This window comes from Lissotriton vulgaris, chromosome 5 (genome assembly GCF_964263255.1).
Source record: "Lissotriton vulgaris chromosome 5, aLisVul1.2, whole genome shotgun sequence".
Classification (NCBI taxonomy): domain Eukaryota; kingdom Metazoa; phylum Chordata; class Amphibia; order Caudata; family Salamandridae; genus Lissotriton; species Lissotriton vulgaris.
Genome location: NC_141693.1, coordinates 1,053,134,814 through 1,053,156,926, shown reverse-complemented (window position 1 = coordinate 1,053,156,926; position 22,113 = coordinate 1,053,134,814). Strand labels below are relative to the sequence as shown.

The 22,113-nt window shown below is 44.7% G+C and overlaps 1 protein-coding gene across 5 annotated transcripts in view; it reads right to left on the bottom strand.

The window, feature by feature from the left end:
* Positions 1–22,113, bottom strand: part of SFXN2 (sideroflexin 2) — a 241,615-nt gene that overhangs the window by 130,857 nt on the left and 88,645 nt on the right. For 3 of the 5 annotated variants that reach the window (XM_086922699.1, XM_086922698.1, XM_086922697.1), the window contains exon 3: positions 18,618–18,788. In XM_086922699.1, coding sequence (XP_086778825.1) covers positions 18,618–18,788 — 171 coding nt within the window. The remainder of the gene's footprint in view (positions 1–18,617; positions 18,789–22,113) is intronic. The other 2 variants (XM_086922700.1, XM_086922701.1) reach the window with 1 other exon arrangement.

The following is a 22,113-nucleotide window of genomic DNA, read 5'->3' as shown; positions in this document are numbered from 1 at the left end:
GATGTCACAGGTGGAAAGAACGCCAAAAACACGCCCCGAATCCGAAAGAGACGGGGCTTGTTTGGAGTGACGCCTCTCTCCTCCAATGGCTGGCCTCCGTTTAGGAAGCCAGCCAATGGAGGAGAGATGGAGGAGAGAGGCGGGTTCAAGCCCTGTCTAAAAAACATTAAATCTCCTCCCGGAAGCTGGCAAGCCAGCCTTCGGTCCTCGACCTAAAAAGGGGGGAGGGAGGATAAAAAAGTGCACAGATTAGTTTTCACAGGTGAAACACACCTGAAAACAAGTGAGGCAACTTCTGCTCAGGCCCCCTGCCCCTTCTCAATATGCATACAATAATCAGCCGGCTCAGCGAGAGAAAGGGAGTGACAGTAATAAAAGGGAGGTAAAAGATGCCCATCTACCTCCAGAAAGGCCACTCAGGCACCCACTGAGCCATTGGCGGCATCCAAACAACACAGACACCGCCCAAATCAGTCCCCCAGGCTTCTTAAAAAGCAGGCCACAGCTGGAATTCTGATCCGGCCCCTCTGGCATTGCCCGAGTGCCCGGATTACCAATTCGACCCTACAGTGAACAACAAATTCGACCTCTCTACTCCAAATGGACAAGGAGCCACAGGGCCAAAGTTGAAAAGAGTCACTGGGGGAGCATGTAGGTAGCAGCTGATAGGACTGATGTTAGTGCCACGTCAGGAACAGCAGCTATACCGCGGAAGCGGTGAGCAGCGTCCGCTCTGCCACTGGTTGTTCTCTGCCCTTGGAAGTTGGTAGCCATTTAATATTTTGCGACTGCAGGAACTGTCGAAAAGGAATGGTGCATAAACATACAAGAGTAAAGTGAGATTTGCAATGGCAATCACGAATAGCAATGTGCCTTGCTAACTAGTAATGTGCATTTATAAAATCAGCTGTGCTGATTTAGCAAATTTAAAGTACTTTTTGTGAATGTTGCCCACCCAATATCTTTAAATCTCCCAACTCCCGAATTCCCAAAATTATAGTATGCACTGAGATTTAAAATAGAACCCGATCCTATTGGCTCGCATCTCTTAGTTTTGACATTGTCACTTTACATTAACATTTCACATCTCCAAGAGGGTGAACATCTCAACATCGTCATGTTGCATTGCTAATAAAAAGCCAGACATTCCTGCTTATTAAGCCCTAATGATAGTTAAACACGGTTGTGAATGCAGCGGAGAACAGGCTGACGACAGATCTCATACCAAAATTTGTAGATGACAACATAGCATGTAAATCAATCTTTCTACGCCATTTATTCCCTGAAATTTCCGATTTTTAGTCAATAAATACAAATGCTTCTCTGTTCTACTTTTTCATTCATTCCACAATGTAGGTTAGGAAGAGTGGTACTAATGTGTTCACGTTTTTTTTTTTTTAAATATGTAATAAAACTTGTTGAAAAAAACCAAAAAAAAGAAAGAGGGGCTCGATAAAATTATGTCTCAGGAGTTGTGGCATGCAGATGTATGAAATGAAAAGGTAGAAACACTGACTCATAAGGCAAGTATGGTTAGTACACATCCTTAAGAGAAGAAAAACACAATCCGATGACCATTCACAAAGCGAATAAAGAGCGGTGATCTAGCAGCGCTCCAGAGCTCCAGCAGGCCAAGGAAAACTGAAGTAATGTAGCCAAGGGACTAGATTATGTACATGGTGGAGGGAGTGCTTGTAAGAAAGTAGCTCTGTATATACTGGAGCAAAGTAAGGTACAGTGTGTAAAGAGTCCACAGTCTCCAGAGGTTTGGCAGAGGTTAAAGTTAGATCTAACCTTACTCTCTAAAGTGGTAGCTTGGTCGAGCAGTAAGGCAGTATCAGAGGACAGTGTAAAACATTTGTTGTACACACTCAGTCAGCAAATGGTCTCACACACTCAAGAACTGAACTCCAGGCCAACTGTTTTGTATCAAAAGATATAGTGGTTTTATTTTAGAACCAACAAGGTATCAAAATATACTTTCTCAGAATGAGTTACTTTGGTTCAATACTTTTAAAATAGGCAGTAGACGTTTTGATAACAACAGTTACAGTTGTTGCAATAGGCAACACAATTTCAAACACAATGCAACATTGGGCTCAATGGGAATTTCTAGATAATTGCAATTAGTTACTATGTAGATTACTTTTCTAACCACAGGACTGGATCCTAGATTCAGTCCTGGGACATCTCCTGTAAACAGTTAGGTAAAACCGTTTTGGTTACAGTCGTGATTTTTAAGGAAAATGATTGTATTTTTAAAGTTGACACTTAGAAACCTTTTCACATAGAATCACCAATGTTAACCTATGGGAGAAAATTCACTTAGCAGGTAAGAAATGTTATTGTTACTTTTTCTTACTCAGTGTTGGATCCTGGATCCAACACTGGTGCATCTCATGTAAACAATTGAAAGAATGCGTTTAAGTCATACAGGTGATTTTTATGGAATATTTGTAGTTTTTGAAAATTGACACTTAGAAAAAACTTTTCTGGTGACAACCAGACAATGGATTCCTGAGGAAGGAAATTCAAGTTACTGGTAAGTATGGTTAAAATTACTTTTCAGGGTCAGTGCTGGGCTAAAATATGCAGCACTGGGTTCTCTCCTAATAACAGGTGAGTACATTGGAATTCGTTGTTCGGCTGCTTTTAGATGAATATTTTAAAGTTGCAAAACTCAACACTTAGAAGAATTTCCAAGTGAAACCAGTTTATGTTACCCTATGGAAGAAAAGTGAGTTATCGGCTTTGGGATAAGTACTCGACTGGCAGAGTTAAGGTTCTGGGCATAGACTCAGGGGTCTCCCAGGGTCAGGTAGGTACAGTTGGTACACCCTCAGTGGCACAGGGGCAGCCGGGTGCAGAGGTAGTTAGGCCCAATGTTATCCTATGAGAAGCTGGGGGCCTTCGGTTGGTGGCTGCTGGCAAGCAGGCCATGCGGCTGTGGGAGCTGGGCTCCTGGTCACCTGCTCAGGGCAAATGGGGAAGTAGATTAGGACAAAGTTTGCACTGCCAGAGGTACTCGGGCGGCCAGGGGCAGGGTGCTTTTGAGCCGTCAGGTGCTCAATGTTATCCAGTGCAGAACTTGGAAGATGAACAAAGGCTGCAGGCTTGGGGACGGAGATTCTTCAGGAGCGACCAACACTTCGAGGGGTAAGTTGGGATCTTAGAGGATAGATAGGCACCCCGGAGTTGGGCACAGGGGGCCGTGGGGCGCCGGAGTGTCTTTTGACGTCAGGAAATCTTACCCTCTGCAAGTCATGGTTGGAGGGGTCCCTGGTTGTGAGTCTGCAGGCATCGCCTGGGTCGTCAAGGAGGGTCCTTGGGCACTGGATTTCAGTTCATAAACAGCGGGGGATGTCCTCAGGGTCTTTGTCCACTCAGGCACGGGCCGGCTAGGCAGGTGTAGAGTGTGCTGGATTTGCGGTTCCTAGCTGGCACCAGGGGTGTCGCTTTTTGAGCAGAACCACAGCTCGTGGGAGTCCCAGTCTTCGTAGAGTCTCAAGGTAGGCAGGTCCTCCGGGGTATGTGAGGTTGCTGACCATGGAAGGTGCCGGAGTTTCGCAGGAGCAGGTTCAAGGACCAACAGACCAGTAGGGCTGGGGCCAAGTCAGTTGGTGTCGTCCTCTTGTGAGCAGCTGCACGGCAGGTCTTCTGGTTTCTTGATCTTCTTGCTTGTTTTCAAATCGGGATCTGAGGAAGGAAGGTTCAGGGTGCCCCTAAATACTTAATTTAGGGGTGTTACAGGTAGGGTAAGGGCAGGGACCAATGGGTCCCTGTCCTGGGCTGAGTACACCCCCTCTCCTGTGGGAAGGGGGCAGGAGCCTAGCTCTGATTGGGCAGGGCTCTCCATCCTCAAGATGGCCGGAGCCTGAAGTTATGCTTCACCTCGCCTCTCCCACCTGAGGGGTGGAGTTGGCACAGGCTGGCACACCCCCTTTCCTCACTTAGGGTTTCCCGCCATTCTTCCTGCCAGAGTGGGGGTCAGAAACAGTGGGGGCCAGTTGCTGAGTACAGCAAGTGGCCTGGAGAAGCTCACAAAGGCAGAATGCCTTTGAAGCTTTCCCTGCCCATCCCAGGGGAGGAGACCTAGCACCTCGCCCAGGATGTGCATTGTTGCAGGCCCAGGAGAGCGGAGGGCCCTCTACCCAGGGGTCCAGCAACATGTCTGCTGTGTGCCAGCCTAGGCAGCCCCTCAGACAAAACGTGGATTGTAGGTTAGGTTTCAGGGAGCATCTCTAAGATGCCCTCTGCAGTGCATTTATTTTACATTAAATCCCACACTGGCATCAGTGTGGGTTCAATGTGCTGAGAAGTTTGATATCAAACTTGTCAGTCTTCAGTGTAGCCAATATGATGCTGTGGAGTTTGTAATGACAATCTCCCAGCGCCATATACTCTTAATGGCAGCACTGTACTTACAGTGCCCAGGAATGGCCCTGGGTACTATAGGGCCTACACCTCTTGCATAGTGCACCCAGCTAGAGAGGTGACTGAGGTATGCCAGGGCAGTGGGATTGTGGGCATGGTACACAGGGATGTGTGTCATGTCGACTCTCTGTTTAGTTCTGCACCAAGTCACTCAGCCTGCAAAGGCAGTGTGTGTATCAGGGTACAGGGCCCCTAAGGGTGGCACAATAAGTGCTGCAGCCCTAAGGGGTCTCATCTGGTCACAGTGCCCTGGGTACCTATGGTACCATTTACCAGGGGCTGACCTGTGGCCAGAGATGCCAATTGGGTTTAGGCTTCAACACAGTTTTAGGGAAGGAACACAGGCCCTGGGTACCTGGTTGGCAGGAACCAAGGGCACACTCAGTCAAAGTACATCAGCCATTCAGCAAAAAGTGTGGGCATACCATGCAAGAAAGATGTTACTTTCTCACAGTGCTTTCCAGTGATGGACCAGTGTGTCTGACTCAAACCAGCCCACCTTTCACAAGACAACACACTTCCATTTAGAAGGAAAGTAAAGATCTAAGTTTTTTGCACTTCGTGTACGTGGGCTGTTTAAAAAAAAAACAAGGAGTTAATAACTAGGAGCATTCGAGAATTACAAGGGAAACGTGCTTTAAAGTACCTGAAAAACTGAAAAGACGCAAAAGTGGAACACTCTACATGTAACCTGAGACTGGCTTTCAAAAAAGAGGCAGGAAAGCCCAAAAGACACGTTTTTGAGCCATATAAAGCTGAACGTGGACGTGTGTACGCGAGGCATTAAAGCAGCACTTTGGCATGTGGGTACGCAATGCATTTAAAGCTGCACTTCTGCATGTGGGTACTCGAGGCAAATAAAGCTGCACTTTTGCATCTGGGTACGTGAGGCAAATAAAGCTGCACTTTGACATGTGGGTACGCGAGGCAAATAAAGCTGCACTTTGACATCTGGGTACACAAGGCAAATACAGCTGTAATTTGACATGTGGGTACACAAGGCAAATAAAGCTGCACTTTGACATCTGGGTACACAAGGCAAATACAGCTGTAATTTGACATGTGGGTACACAAGGCAAATAAAGCTGCACTTTGACATGTGGGTACGCGAGGCAAATAAACCTGCACTTTGACATCTGGGTACACAAGGCAAATACAGCTGTAATTTGACATGTGGGTACACAAGGCAAATAAAGCTGCACTTTTGCATGTGGGAAGGTAAGGCAAATAAAGCTGCACTTTGACATGTGGGTACGCGAGGCAAATAAAGCGGCACTATTACATGTTGGTACACGAGGCAAATAAAGCGGCACTATTACATGTTGGTACACGAGGCAAATAAAGCTGCACTATTACATGTGGGTACACGAGGAAATAAAGCTTCACTTTTGCTTGTAGATATGTAAGACATTTATAGCTACACTTTGACATGTGGGTGCGTGTGGCATTTAAAGCTGCACTTTGACATGTGGGTATGTGAGGCATTTAAAGCTGCACATAGGCATGTGGGTACGCAAGGAACATAAAGCTGTACTTTTGCATGTGGGTACGTGAAGCAAACAAAGCTGCACTTTGACATGTGGGTATGCAAGGCATTTAAAGCTGCACTTTGACATGTGGGTACACAAGGCAAATAAAGCTGCACTTTGACATGTGGGTACGCAAGGCAAATAAAGCCGCACTTTTGCATGTGGGTACACGAGGCAAATAAAGCTGCACTATTACATGTGGGTACACGAGGCAAATAAAGCTGCACTTTGACATGTGGAGACGAAAGGCAAATTAAACTGCACTTTTGCATGTGGATATGCGAGGCATTAATTGCTGCACTTTGACATGTGGGTACGCAAGGCATTTAAAGCTGCACTTTGACATGTGGGTACGCAAGGCAAATAAAGACACTTTTGCATGTGGGTACACGAGGCAAATAAAGCTGCACTTTGACATGTGGAGACGCAAGGCAAATAAAGACACTTTTGCATGTGGGTACACGAGGCAAATAAAGCTGCACTTTTGCATGTGGATATGCGAGGCATTGATAGCTGCACTTTGACATGTGGGTACGCATGGCATTTAAATCGGCATTTTGACATGTGGGTATGTGAGGCATTTTTTTTTTTTTTATTTCAAATCTTTTTTATTGAAGAATAAGGATAAAAATAAAGACAATACAATAAATCTTTAAAGGTACAAATGAACAAATTCTTGGTATCATGACACTTACAATAATCAAAAAGGAAATCAAGGGGAGAAGATAAGAAAAGGAAGAGAGAGAAAGAGAGCTAGAGAAGGGAAAAGATAGAGAAGAAGAGAAGAGAGAGGTGAGAAGAGAGAGGACAGGTGTATCCATAGGGCAATAGTAGTTGGTTTACCCAGACTCGGTACACTGTGTGCGTAGTAGAGAGTATGCAGTAAGTATACAAAACCACAAGCAAACACCTCAAATTCCACCTAGATACTGTTTGGAAAAGTCAATTGCTGAGATGCATATCATGGTGGTTCAAAGTGGGAGGATGACGCATCCAGGGATGTCCAGAGTTTTTTGTTCGAGGGCTTCCAAGTGGCTGACTGCAGTGCAGGATTATCTGCCCCTCTTAAAAATGAGAGCCATTCCAGCCACATTTTGAAGTTGATTTCGTCAAAATTTTTCCATTTGTAAAGAATGACCTTGCACGCCAATGTCAGCATAATATCAAGCAGTTGCCTGTCATGAATGTCCGGCAATTGTGTTTCCAGGGGACCTAAAATGACATAAATGAAATCTTGGACCGGTGTGATTCCAAGCACTTGTTGAATGTATGTAAATATTTTATTCCAAAATGTTCGTAATAGGGAACAATGAAAAAACATGTGTGCCAAGTCACCAGGAGCTTCAGGGCAGTTCCAACAGGTAGGAGTATCCCTCAATTTACATTTAAACAGTCTCTGGGGGGTCCAAAACACTCTATTTAACAGCATATATTTCGTCTGACATAGGATCGGGGATATCTTGTTTGTCAGTGCGGTGTTGTGTATCACCTCCCAGTCTAATGCAATGCCTGTGGAATTAGGTTCCGCTTCCCACTTAATTTCGGTCAGCCTATGTGGCGTCTTGGGTAGGGGGAGGAGCAATTTATATATTCTTGATACAAAATGGTCAGCATGGTATAGTATTCGTAGCCGGGACACAAGCCAGGGTAAGTCTGTGTTGAGGGGGCATTTGGAGATAGCGGCCTTCAGTTTTAGGAACTGGTAAAATTCTATGGGTGGTAAGCTAAACTTTTCTTGCAATGTCGAGAAGGGGAGGGGTCTGCCATTATCATAGAGGTCATTCACTATGTGTATACCTTTTCCGGCCCACACTTCCCAGTAAAGGGTTTTCCCTTCTATCCTGATCTTAGGGTTATGCCATAATGAGAGTAGGGTGGATCTCTTAAACACCAGAGCAGTCTTATGATACTGGTCAAGTCGGAGAAGTGCTCTTCTGGTATTTAGAAGGATGTATTTGGAGTGAGGTATATGGGCCAGATCCATGGTGAGGAGAGACGAGAGGGGTGCATCTGCTATTAACGACCGTTCAATAGTCAGCCATACTGGAGTGTAGGATGTATCCTCAACCAACCAAAGGGCCCCTTGCTTACAGAGGAAAGCCGTTTGGTAGTTCCTAAACGAGGGCAGGCCCAGGCCGCCCTTATCTTTTGCTAGCTGCAGCTTTTTAAGTGATATCCTGGCTTTTTTCCCTCGCCATAGGAACTCTCCGAACAGCTTGTCCACCTTCTTAATAAATTCGTCTGAGAAAGTCATGGGGAGCATGCTAGCCAGGTAGTTAACCAGAGGCATGCACATCATTTTTAGAGTCTCAGCCCTGCCCCACCAGGACAAGAATTTAGGTGACCAACTGTCTAGTAAAGTGGATATCTTTTTTAATGTTGAGTCTTCATTTAATTTCAGAGTCGTAATCAAGTCCTTCTCAAAGTCTAGGCCCAAATATTTAAAAGCTTTCGGTTGCCAGGTAAGGCCAGATGTTCCCAGTAATCCTTTATCCCCGATGTTGTTTAGTAACTTAACCTCTGTTTTATCCTTGTTTAATTTATATCCTGAGACTCTAGAGAACCCTTCAATTGTGTCCATCAAGGCCGGGATAGCCTCGTCAGCTTTCTCCGACAGGATCAGAACATCGTCGGCGTATGCAGTCAATTTTACAGTGCAATTACCAAATGGAACCCCAGCAATGGCTTCATTGTGTCTGATATGCCACAGAAAAGGTTCTATTGCCAATAAGAACAGAGAAGGTGATAGTGGGCAGCCTTGTCTCGTCCCTTGTTTTAGGCAGAAAGAGGAAGAGAAGGAGCCGCCCGCTCTGACCTTAGCAGTGGGGCCTGCATACAAAGCCATTACGAGTTTAGTAAACATCTCTCCTAGGTTGAAGTTGCGTAAAACCGCCTCAAGGTAGGACCAATCTACCTTGTCGAATGCTTTTTCTGCATCCAGTGTGACTGCCACCGTGGGGGTCGTCAAAAGCTTCGCTTTTTCTAGAGCATGGGCCAGTACTCTGGTGTTGTCACTAGATAGTCTATGTTTTAAGAAACCCGCTTGAGACGGATGTACTAGGGTGGGGAGGACTTTTTGCAGACGGGCTGACAGGATCATGGCTAGCAATTTACAATCAAGGTTAATCAGGGAAATCGGCCTGTAGTTCTTTGGAAGTGATGGGTCTTTGCCGTCCTTTGGCAGGACTGCAATAGTTGCCTCTGCCAACGTGCCTTTGACCTCCCCTGACTCCGTAAATTCGTGAAAGAGGTGTAGAAGGGGATCAACTAAGTCCGATGCAAAACTTTTATAAAATTTGGCCGTGAAGCCGTCCGGACCTGGTGCTTTCCCACATTTTAACCCCTTGATCGCTTTTTCTACCTCATTAGCCAGGATCGGCCCATTCAAACTGAGTTGTTCCTCAGGCTTTAACTTTGGTAGAGCACATTCTTGTAGATATTCTTGAATTTTGTCCCCCATTACCAACTCGTTTTTAGCGTATAGGTCCTCATAAAAGTCTTTAAAGACCTCGGATATCTTTTGAGGGTCCGAATGAGCAACTCCCGCCGAGTCCCTGATAACATTAATAGCATTCCTTTGTACTTTAAATTTTAAGTATGCTGCCAGGCTCTTACCGGCTTTGTTAGATTCACATAGCTTAAACCTTCGCTTCCTGTCCAGCCACACTCCCGCCCTTTCGCTCACTAGCTTGTTATATTCGTATTTTCTATGGGTCATGATATTGAACGTTTCCTGGTCCCTTGTCATTTGGTGTTTGTTCTCTAAAGTAGCTATCTCAGCTTCCAACCCTTCTAACTTCGCATTACAATCCCTGTTCATTGCTGAACGGATTTTGATGCACACTCCCCTTATTGTGCTTTTTAGGGCTTCCCATCGCACTAGTTCTGAGGTGTCCCCCCTCACATTAGTCTCCAGATAAGATCTAATAGCCTCCAAGATTTTAGTCCTATTCTGTTCTTTGTGTAGGATTTCTTCGTTAAGTCTCCAGGCCGTTTGTTTAGGGGATGGTTTAATGTTATTGATGGATAGAGATATACATGAGTGGTCCGACAGTACCCTTGGCTCAATTGAAGTATCCTCTATCCTTGCTACGCCATTTTGTGTGATGAAAATGTAGTCAATACGGGAGAACGAGTCGTGAGGGGAAGAGTAGAATGTGTAGTCTCTATCAGTGGGGTTTTGTATCCTCCACGCATCAATTAAGTGGAATTGTTGGCATAGTTTGATGAAGGCATTATGTGATTTGTTTGGCTTGAATGTACACTTAGAGTCCCTATCTAAGGCCGGGTCAAACGGAAGATTAAAGTCCCCCCCAATTATGTGTATCGCCGTGTCAGGAACCGTCGCAATCTGTTTGACTAAATCCTGCCAGAATTCTAAATCATTAGTGTTAGGTGCGTAGACATTGGTGACAAAGAATTCCGTGTTATCCTTAGTGAGTTTCACCGTAACCCAGCGACCTTTTTCATCTGATGAGGAGGATAGGAGCTCTACCTTGGACTTCTTTGACAATAATACCAGAACCCCATTCTTTTTACCGAGTGCACCTGACCCTACAACCTCTGTATAAAACTTGTTGCGCAGAGTATAGAATTGTTTAGCATCCAATTTAGTTTCTTGTAGCAAAACAATGTCCCCCTTTTGTCTCCGCAAATAATCTAATATCTTTTGTTTTTTAACGGGCTGATTCAGACCCTTAACATTCATGGATAAGACTTTCAATTGATCAAGAGAGGTTGTACCAAGTGGAGTGGACAGCGTTCTATGTGACATTTACAATGGTATATGTGTCATGGTTGTAACAAGAGACCCAAGGGAAAACATGGTATTCGGCGCATCATGTAAAGGACACATTGTCCTGCCACTCGAGATGAGATACAGTCTGAGATCACCACCAGATAACTGGATACCTGATGACATAGCACGCTTAGTCTGAGTATAGATATATAAACACATCATATGCATGATACAACTTGTCCAATCAAGAGCAAAGAGACAGGTAAGAGAGGAAAGAGATGATACAGGAAGGAGAGGAAAAAGAGAGAAGGAGAATGGAGGAGAAATAAGGAAAAATAATACAAAACACAGAACACAGCACCCACCCCTCCCAACCCCACGCAACCCCCCACCCCACCCACCCCAATTGTAATACAGAAGCATGGCGACGTGAGGAAAACTGCAGCAGCCCCCCCGCCTAAACTTAGTCATTTAAAGACATTGGAACAGCAATACATAACGGAAAATGCATATAGAAGGCTATGCAAGCAGTGGAACGTTGAAGTAATGCAGCAAAATCGACATGCGTTCAACCCACTCATTATATCTTCCTGGCAAGGCAGAATAATTTCTGAGTGTACACTGAACTATGATTATCGAGTAGAAATTTGAGAAGATATCAACATGACCTATTAGAAGATATTATGGCATCATATCTCACAGCAAGGCACCAAGTGGCTAGTGGCTAGTAGAATTTAAGACATCGCCTCAGCGGCGAAGAACCTGAACAGAGAACAGTAGGACATCAGTAAACAATAGTCAAATAGACATAGTTTTGACAGAACGAATCCGGTCTATTCCGGGTAGCCTGACAGTGTATCAAAGTCTGGAGTTAGACAACACTTTACAGTGTATACATTACCGGCCATCGTCTCATTGGAGCCAACCAGGCGAGCCAACTTTAAACAAGAGGATCCGATCAAAACAGCTGGGCCACTCCAGTCTGAACCAGAGAGGTAAATTAAAGAAACTTCCAGTACATCCGCAGACTTGGGGTCTATCCGGTAGGAACCCAGCAACATAGAGGCCCATCAGGCTTCCAATAACAACAGAGCACAGAAAGCTTTATGATAAGACCTAGCGTGGTCACTTGTATCCTGAAGCAGAAGCCGAGGCCGATAGACCATCCGGGTTATTAGTGTCCATGTCGCGCTCCATGTCTCGTTCTTCCGCATCCTCAAGCATGCGTTTGAGCTTCGTTGGATCCGTAAAGTAGTGAGCCGATCCACGTATTGTCACCCGATATTTCGCTGGGCCCGCAAAGCCAAATTGGTATCCCTTCACCGACAGAAGCGGACGAAGGGCGAGGAAAGCCTTCCTTGTTTCGACGGTCTCCTTACTGTAGTCTTGGGAAATGTAGACTTTGGTGTCCTTCCATAGAATATGATTGTGTTTTCTCACGAAGGCTAGGATTTGCTCCACATGTTGGTAGCGTAAGGGCTTACATACGATGGGTCTTGGTCCTCTCTGTGTTTTAGTGATCCTTCCTGGGACTCTATGCGCCCTATCAAATTCCAGAGGATTTGCGAAAGTCATGTTTGTGGCTTTAGTGAACCAGGATTCCAAGAACTTGATGCATGAACCATCCGAATCTTCTGATCCTTCCGGAATTCCAAAGATGCGTAGGTTCCCTCTCCTGTTCCTGTCCTCCAACTCGGCTAGTCGTCTGGTTGTCTGGTCAGAGGAGATGTGGAGGTGTTTCAAGGCCGTTGAGGTTTTAACCTCTATGTCCTCCAGGCGACTGATCCGGGATTCTGTCTCTGTTAGACGCGCGTTGGTGTCTCGGATATCTTGACGGATTGCCACCACTTCCTCCTTAGTAACCTTGGCTAAGTCTTTCACCTCGTCTAGCCTATTTAGTATCATGTCCAGTGAATCCGGAGTGACTTTCTTTGGCTTGTTTGGTGACCCCGGGTTCGAGTGGTCCGATTTAAGCCTCTTAAGGGTTCCTTGGTCTTTGGTATCCATTTTAACCTTCTCTGGGATGCACAGATGCCTAGGCAGCAACGTAAGAGCTCTCTTTCCGGTACTCACGTAGCGTAAGCAGACAGCACCAGCCTGGGTAGGGGCTTAGTCAGCCAGCACCTAGATCACTGACATCAATAGCATTACGCAGCAGGCAACTGAGGAGTAGAGCGACCCACTCATTCATTTACCATTGCACATGGTGTTAGCTGAGACTGGGACATTAGGGAGCCCCCTGTGAGTTGATGTCGAGCAATTCATGTAGTCATGTATTCATTGTCCGCAGACTTGGGTTCCCACACGCAGAAGCAGAAGCATCAGCCAGTGTGAACAACACGTGCATCTGAGCCACTGGAGAGTGTTTTGCAGGCATGCAGAGCAGCAATTATCCTCTCTTTCTGAAAGTGCTCCTAAATCCTTCCCCACATGTTAAACTTGTTGCCAGCAGTGCTCGTTTTGGCGTTTTGGCGCCAAAAAGTGGTCATTTAGTCAATGCTAAGGTTTGAAGAGACCTTGCTTCGGTGTTCGTGAATTACCGAGTGGCGGCCGCCATCTTGGTAAAGGTCAGTGAAGTCTCTGCATGGCCGGCCCCACTGTTCCCAGTCGATCGGCGTAAGTCAGCTGCCCCCGAGCGCTAATGACTGCAAACGCGCTCACCTCCTGCCGCTTTCCTTGCGCTGCTGAGTTTTCTTCTTTGTTCCTCTGAAGGCTCACTTCGCGCTCCGCCGTCTGCTTTACAGCCGCGCTGCCGCCATTAGCGCCCGAAGCCTCCGTCGATGCAGCCTTTGATCCGCTGCAGCCCCGGACACGGGAGTCAGGTCAGCATGCTCAGGGAGTGATCCGATGCACAAATCTTCGGTCACGTTCCGGCTGCAGGCATTGGAAGGTGTTCCAAATATAGGTAAGGACGCTCGTGGCGGGAGGAGAGACGCTTCAGACCGCCATCTTCCTCGGCGTCCAAGCGACGCCCCCCCTATGTGAGGCATTTAAAGGTGCACTTAGGCTTGTGGGTACGAGAGGCAAATAAAGCTACATTTTCGCATTTGGGTGCGCGTGTCATATAAAGCGGCCCTATGGCATGTGTGCAAGACCATTTATACATTCAGGCTATGTTGTTTGCTTTTTCAGCCTGTGTGTCAGCTGTAATCGCATTGGACGTCAGCCTCTGTAATTGAGGGTATCAGAAACAGCGTGGACAGCAGTCATACGGCACAGTGAAAGCATCTGCAGTCATAGCTGCCACACACACTTTATCGTCAATAAAAGCTCCCCTTTAGTCTTCTAAAATGAGTTTAGAAAAAAATGCCTAGGATCGGTAGCTTTAATTTACCTTCTTTCTCTCACAAAAGAAGAAAGTTTCCTAAACTCCAGGGTCGGACTGGCCTGTGTGGCAATCAGGCACTGCACGACTGGGTGGTCTAACAGGTCAGTGTGTGGGCCAGTTTTATTTTTGGCTGTTTGTGGCTTCCTTTGTGGTCTGTTAGGCCGCTGTTTGCAGTTGATTATCCTGATATTAAAACAAACATTGCCGGCAGCAAACTCAAATCCATGCAGTCTCCCTTACCTTGCAAAATACTTTACAAATTCAATACTGCTCCAATTTGCAAACATGGGACACGTCTTTAGCTGTCTAAGTACTAATGGGGGCCTCTTATTTTGGCCCATTTTCTGTCCAAGTCCGACCCAGGCGAACTAAGAATGCCCTGGAAGCAGCATCAAACCACAATTCTCACAGACTATCAGAGCCTGGAATATCTTTTCAATTTAAATTGTTGTGACCTTCCACTAAGGTCATTAAACTCACACAAGGCTCCTAGCTGAGGAGCTTGAGACTGACCCGTGTCAAGTTTGGCGGTCCTTCCTTGTGAACAGAGGGAGATAAATTGTAGAGTTCGTTCCTATTTAATATTCGCTCAGCTCCCAATGTGAGCATTTCTAAATGAATAATTAAGAGCTATCTTTTCTTGCGCTTTAGAATTATGATCCAGCACCTTTGAGAAATTGACATTTTTAAGTATTTTTATTTTATGGTTTGATATGGTGATGCTTTTATTGTGCTACGTTTCTTTCTTTGTGGTTTTTGCTGAGAACTGGTTTTGTGGGTTTTACTCGACTGTGTCACATTTTTAGATGTCTGTTTTTTCATATATTCACTGCGTGCTTGTTTTAGGATTACGCTCTCCAAGTATTTGGTTTACATATTAATTTTGTTTTACGAACTTAATCCAGTGAAGTTCTGTGTTGTATTCGTTTTTTGTTTTTTTACACTTGGTATGCACCTTGTAAGTGATGTCCTTTGGCATGGTTGTGTGTATTAAAAATAAAGAAAGTGAGAAACAAACAGACAAGTTACAACAATTTCAAAGACTACTTCATCGTTTTTAGACCATAAGTTATTAGGTTCAAAGAATATTTGAAAAAGAATAAGCAGGATGTATTGAAAAGCAAAATGATGGGGCTTTAAAACAGTATCCTACAGGTGGAAGAATCCATTAATAGGCCATCCGATGAATGATGTCACAACATGCCTAAAGCCCTTGGGGGGAGGGAGCAAGGTTGAAGTGAGTGATTCCCTCTTCAAGCAGACCCGCATTACAATGTTTTCCAGGAACAGTGGTTTATTCAATCCACTGAGCCCACAACCAGAGCGAAAGAACCTATAGCAGCTGGAGTTAGTCGGCAGCTGACAATCTGAAAGCCTTGTCAGCAGGAGTACGGAACCCACACCCCATGTACTTCCAGAATGAGGAACCCAACAAGCATCCCAATTGAGGTAACTAATACAATGCGATTCATTTAATATAACGTTTATGTATCTTACTGCCACAAAAGTACTAATACAAGTTTACCATAAAGGGTCAGTGTGCCGTAACTGTGGTGGTTGGGGCTTTCACCAATGATTTCCAGTGGCCTGACCTGCAATGGAACTGCAAACTAGGTGTCAAATACACCATGTCCACATTGGACTTCCAAAGTAGCAAATGAGAGCAGTCAAAGGTTTCTCAGGACGGAATGTGGAGGGTACAGACTCAGAACACAAACAGTTATACAACAGAGACAATAAGTGCTCTCCAACCCAGAGCTTTTCTTTATAGGGAAAAAAGAAGTACTTTTATCACACACTAAAAAGGTAATACTACACAAAATAAGGCAAGTCAGGCACAGGGTTCTAATACAGCTACTCTGGAATTATAATGACACGGAAAATAACAGGCAAGATTTTGGTACAAGTGCAAGCTCACAATGGCATGAGCAAGTACATTGATTCAGTCTTGTCTCACTACGAAAATGTTTCCTCAGAGCACGAATGAATAAAAAGCAAAATACATATTCAGTTTAATGGCAGAAGCATAGTCAAAGTTCAGTTTCGCTTGGTTGGTTTACTTGAATTATGGGGCACCTGGAAATCATGAGCACAACGCCCACAGACAACAGCAGCACAAGCGGTCCAACTCAAGATTTACAGCAGCGACACAAATGTGCAGTACGCATCTACACCCCAATATTAGTCACGGAATGTGAATTTTATGGCAAAGCGGCAGTAAAGGACCAGTTGGTCCCACCACCCAAATAACAAGGAGTGCCCCCCAGCTGTCAATCACAGGCCCTTTGATCGTAGTGTCGACTCCTGGCATAGTCAGCAAGGTCAGCCTACTCCTGCCAGTTGTTTTGCACATTGCGATTGTGCTGATGGGCGTGCTCCTAGGATGTCGGCTGTGGTCAGGTAACATTCGGGGAGCAAGGACAACCACTCCTGGGGGTTGGTGCTGGTTATACTCCGTTGATCAGTCCACGTTTCTGGGTTGCCCTATGCTCCAGGTGCAATAGCTGGGATTTTATTCCTCAAGCAGCCATTTCTGCGCAGGGTGATTGCACACCATTCCCCCTGTCAGCAGGCCAGGGGGGACACAGGCACCAGGCAGAACAACAATTCTTTCAGCAAGATGGGGCAGGACTCAGGTGATGTCCCCTCACCTCTTTGATATTGGCTGTCAAGGACAACACCCTGTACCTCAACAGTTCTTCCAGTTCTCCTCACAACACTCCATACCTCATGAAGGCACTGATGCTGGAACCTTGTTGCTTCCAGGGTATTCTGAGTTCTGGAAACTTTCTATTTTTGGAGAGGAAGAGGGTAAATTAAAGCTGGTCTTCCAAGTGATCTTTTAACTCTTTTAGGCTACCGTCTCACCACCTCTTAAGTTTACTTGCAACGAAAATAGGGACGACTGCGGTGAAAAAGAAATTATTATTCGAGAGAGGTTCACTTTCTATACAAGCATGATGATCCCACTGTCAGTAGTCTGGACCCAGTTTGAAGTAGGTCCCATAAAATGTATCTTCTTCTATCGAACATGGAGAATCTTTTTTTAAGGGAATGGCTTCACAGTAAGTAGTGACATTGCTGTCTTCAAAGTGGAGCACCCAAAACATAATATCAAAGAAGCGTGAAGCCTACTCATACCCACCATCAAACAAATGATAGTGTTCAGGAGGGGGCTACTCTCAACAGGCCCTTGCTGAAAATGTCATTGTTGCATTTCTGAAGCAGCCCTGTCTCCATCTCCCTAAACTTCAGTGTCTGCGGCTATATCCTTCTGCTAAAGAACAATACCGCAGTTTAGATAGTCTGTTAACACAACCTCCATCCTGTGCAAGGGAGTATTCATACTGGTATCTACACACATACACTCACAGGATCTATGGAATCCAGCTACCAATCACCGATCTTACAGCATGCTCATGACACGTACAATGGGATGTCAGCACAGGGTCTGGGCAATACATTCAAACAGAACTTTAATCAAGTGGGGCTTGTAGGCATCACAGTACAACCAACATATGAAAAATGTCTGTTTAGTATTATCAAACAAAAGAAAGGTATGCTACCACCACAGCTTAATAAATATATCCCAGGACATGGACAGTAGTAGAACCCAGCCCTGAGTCTCATGGTCAATTACAAGGCCCAAGCTTTACTGGGCATGCAAGATAAGCATGTATACTGGGTCAAAATAATATCAGAATAAGAGATTACATACAGGTGGGATCGGCCAGTTGTGCACGTCTACACTACAGTGCATGGGACATTCCTGTCCCCACACCCCCTTGATCTACTATTTATAGCGACTTGCTTTCACAAAAGTCACCCCAAGTCAATCACAGCAAAACATTATATTCATGGCTCAGTCTACATACCCAAGATGGCCGGATGAGACATAAAGGTTCCCATGAGACTGAATATGCATGAAACAAGTTACTCCTAGTATGCGTAGCCCTAACGAGCTTTGAACAAAATATCAAAGTAGGTTACCATGTAAATTTTGGGCACATAGCCCATCTCCTCCTGAAAAAGAGGAAACTATGTGTGCCAATTCCACCATACTGAACTGGTCTGTGGGTAGGTAGAGGCTGAAGAAGCAGAGGTCCAAAATTGCACCCTAGGGCGTTAGCTTGCATGAAGATGTTATTTTATTTGCTATGCTGGGCAAAGAATACATGTTGACTACTCATCTAGTCCCACAGGCGAGCAAAGGTAGAGGTTAGGAGACATCACAGTATAATTTCAGATACTTCCACATGGTATTGTTATTATCAATTACCTTTTAGGATTCACAATGCTGTTAATTTTTATGCAGTGCCAACTAGTGCACTGTCACCATTTAATAAACATTTACTTAAAAGTTAAGAACAATAGATAAAAACATTACAACATTTCTAAAACAAAGACAATGAAAGCATTTCAACATTTCTAAAACAAAGACAATGAAAGCATTACAACATTTCTAAAACAAAGAGAATTATAGTATTACACCATTTCTAAAAAAAGATTCTCGAGACTGAGTGATGTTTGTTTTGTTACAAATGCATAAAATAAAGAAAGAAACTGAAGACCTGGTGGTCTGAAATACCTATAAAACTGCAGCATGCATCCTGTGATGGCCATCCCACCAGGAACCTGGAAGGACATTCGACCAATAAAGTTCATCTTGTCTCCTGTATCAGGGTGGAAGGCCGAGTCATACAACTTCTTGGCATAGTGGAGCTGCTCCACACTTGTCCCAGGTGGCACTGAACCTGCTCTGCAGAAAAGAATAACAAATCAGCATGGGTCATGATAAATCAAAGTATGGAATGGTTTGCTCTACTCGTGAGGTCTTTATCATGCCTACAATGGGTCTTGTGCACAAGTACCATAAATCCTTCTGTTTTGTTGCTTTCAGTACACATTCAGAAGCAATGGTAATCAGTCACCTGGTTCTGAATCTGGAAACATTACACAATTTAGCTTTACTTTCTCGTCAACAAAGAGCAGTCATAAAAGGTGCGCCCAACCACAGTCTCGAAGTTATATCTGAGACTGCCTTTAAATTCCCAACACATTTTCTGAGTCGGTTTGAAGTTGCCACCCATCTATAATCTGACATCCGACTACAGAATTCACATTCTCATACCCATTGCCTAAAACTGGCACATGGCAGAAAGCAACATCTGCAGATAAAGTCATTGCTTGAGGGGGTGAGGAGTTATTGCCACAATTTTGTCAAAGCGTACTATACATGAAGATACTTCATTCAGCACCCATACTTGCAACCATGCATTTATTCTGCTCTCCTCTAAGCCACATGTAAAACAGGCCAGCCCTCACCTTGCTCGTCCTGTTTTTTTTCTGTCAACATCGATGGTCGCCTAGCAGGTCAGAGGTAAGTGTTTGTTACAATAATGCTGTTTCTCTAGCATTTTGCAGGATTGTTCGTCCCGTTTAAAGATGCTCTGCCAGTTTCACATTATCGGGGAACGGAGGTGTCCTGTTTGATTCCAGGTGAGGAGATGAAATATATAGGGCACTATTCAACACTTCTCAAGGGACAAGTTTTTCTTTCGCAATCCCATATGTTGACTTTGAGATCTCATTTGCAGGATATTTTTGGCCAGACCTAGGCTGTGACTCTGCTGTAGTTGTGTTCGCAGATGGGCATGTCAGGAACAATGTTTGTGCTTCCTCATGCTACACTTCACATAAAGCCTTTTGTGCAATATGTCCTGGAGTACTGGATCCCGCAGTCCAAAAATTTGAGACATTGATCCCTGTGTCTCCCAGGATTTGACTGGTGCCGCATTGGTGACAGCTCGGAGACCATTTGTACCACAGAGTGGATCTCAGCCCCCCTGCATCAGTAATCCTGATGAGAGAATCTAGCATGAAGAGTTGGGGTGCGACTTTAGATAGTTCTTCAGCCCAAGGACTGTGGTCTTCGCTGGAAGCTGGGATGCTATAGAAGTGGAAAGAGTTCAAGCACTCTGTATGACAACTCAGTCTTTTGCACCATAACATCCCGAACAAACTCTTTTGGTCTGAACTGTCAATGTGGTCTTGAAATGTAACAAACTATCAGCAGGTACCAGGTCTCCATCATAGTCTAGATAGCGAAGATGTTTCGGGAGAGGGCACGAATACTCTTGATTTCAATCACAGCATGTTACATTTCAGGGGTGGCAAAAATTCAAGTTCATGCTCGGAATCAAGTTTTCCCTCAAAGTATGCACTATGACCCAATCTATTTCAGGAGACTGCAGGTCTGTTGGGGACACCGTTAACTGGAACGGCTCTTCTTACAAACAATTGCTATAGGGAAAAAGCAGTGGGCATTAAGGGGGTAGATGCAATTTCTTTGCACTGGCCAAAAGGTGTGTTGGGAGGTTTTTTTTCCTTTACCCCAAAGGATCTTTCATAAGGCATGTCTGGTAACAGAATTTGAAATTCTAATTGAAATATTCTGACAATGCTGGGTGTGGTTCCCTGTGCTGTATCTCATTGGTGTGACAAACCAATACCAACAGTTTTACTTCCTCAGTCTCAGATGTTGACTCTGAGATCACATCTAAGGGAACTCCTGGGTTGGATGAAAGCCCCAACTCGGCTGAGGTTGAGGTTCCATGGGGATGTGCCAGCAACAATATTTGTGGTCCTTTCACCTAAAACCTTTGTGCAAACTGTTCTGGTTTCTTGGAGTTGCACAAGAACAATGAAACATTAATTCCTGGCTCTTTCATGATCCGATTGGTACTGCAGAGGTAGTAGATCGGAGATCATCTGTCCTGCAAAGTGTCCTTTCTCTGCTTTAGCGGTTGCTTCTTTTCAATCCCTAGTTGCCCAGGATGAATTTAATGGATTGGTAGCTTGGAGGACAGGATTGTTGCTCTTGGGTGTTTCTATTGGGTTGGCTAGTGCATTACAATAGCCCAAGTGTCTCCACTTCTATATCTTTTTCTAAACAGTTGAATTCTTTTTGGAAATGATGTCAGGCACATTTTATGACTCCACTATTTTGTGTGCCCCTGCTCATCTTCGATTTTTTAAAAGATGGCTTTCTTTTAGGTACAGCTACTTCTTCGTTATGAACTCCGGTAGCAGCTATTCACGTATTTCTCAAGCCCAGAGATGGATCTGCCACAACCCGGAGTTATTCTCTATCATGAACCCAAGTGCCACCTGTTCCACCTTCATGGGATTTAGCTCCCACTGGACGTCTTTTTGTTCTGTCCCTTTTGATTCTTTAGAGTTGATTCTTTTAAAGTGATCAAGTCTTTAAAAAGTCGTTCAACTTGGTATAACTTCATATGATTTGGAAAGTGGGGAGCTCTCCTTTGAAAGGAACCACATCTCAGATTTTTGCCTGAAGGGTTTGTGTTATGCCCCATCTTCTTCGTTAAGCCTAAAAGTCTTTCCTGACTTCATGATTTTCAGGGTGTGATCCCTCTTATCCTCCTCTTGATCTTTAGATCTGGCTGGATTCGATTTTCACTCTTACTGTGTGGGCCCAGTTACAGTTGAATTGACTTGTGCAGATACACAGGGGAGTAGCTTCAGGGGGAGTGTTTGGGGTGCTACGCCCCCCTGTAATAAATGCATTATTTAATAAATGGTTGGGTACAGGAACTGTCAGTCGGATTTCACCTGGGAAATCTAAATAGTCACTCAGGCTAAAAGACACAAACACTCAACTCTGTTTTGAAGGTCTTAAAATAAGATTATTTTACAAAATACTTTAAATGAAGTACCCCTCACAATCAGCACTCCTTTCCCCTAGCTCTTTTGCCCTCCTCATGCACTTCTTCTCATATAATGATGGTTAACATGACATGCCAGTATGAGCTTTGGAAAATCTGACGCTCCCCTCCCGCCTTACTGGCCAAGCTATGCCCGCCTATCAATCCGATAATCAGTTTGTTTCTTTGGACATACATGTTAGGATGTAAGCCAGCATTTTCCACCATTAGTGGATGAATTTATCTTACCATATCCATGAAGCAGAATGTTGCAGATGTTCCTGGTCTCCAGGAACTACAGGGCAGGTCTACCAGGTTGTGCCTGTTTCTTTGCAGGCTGCAGGGACGTGCCTGGAG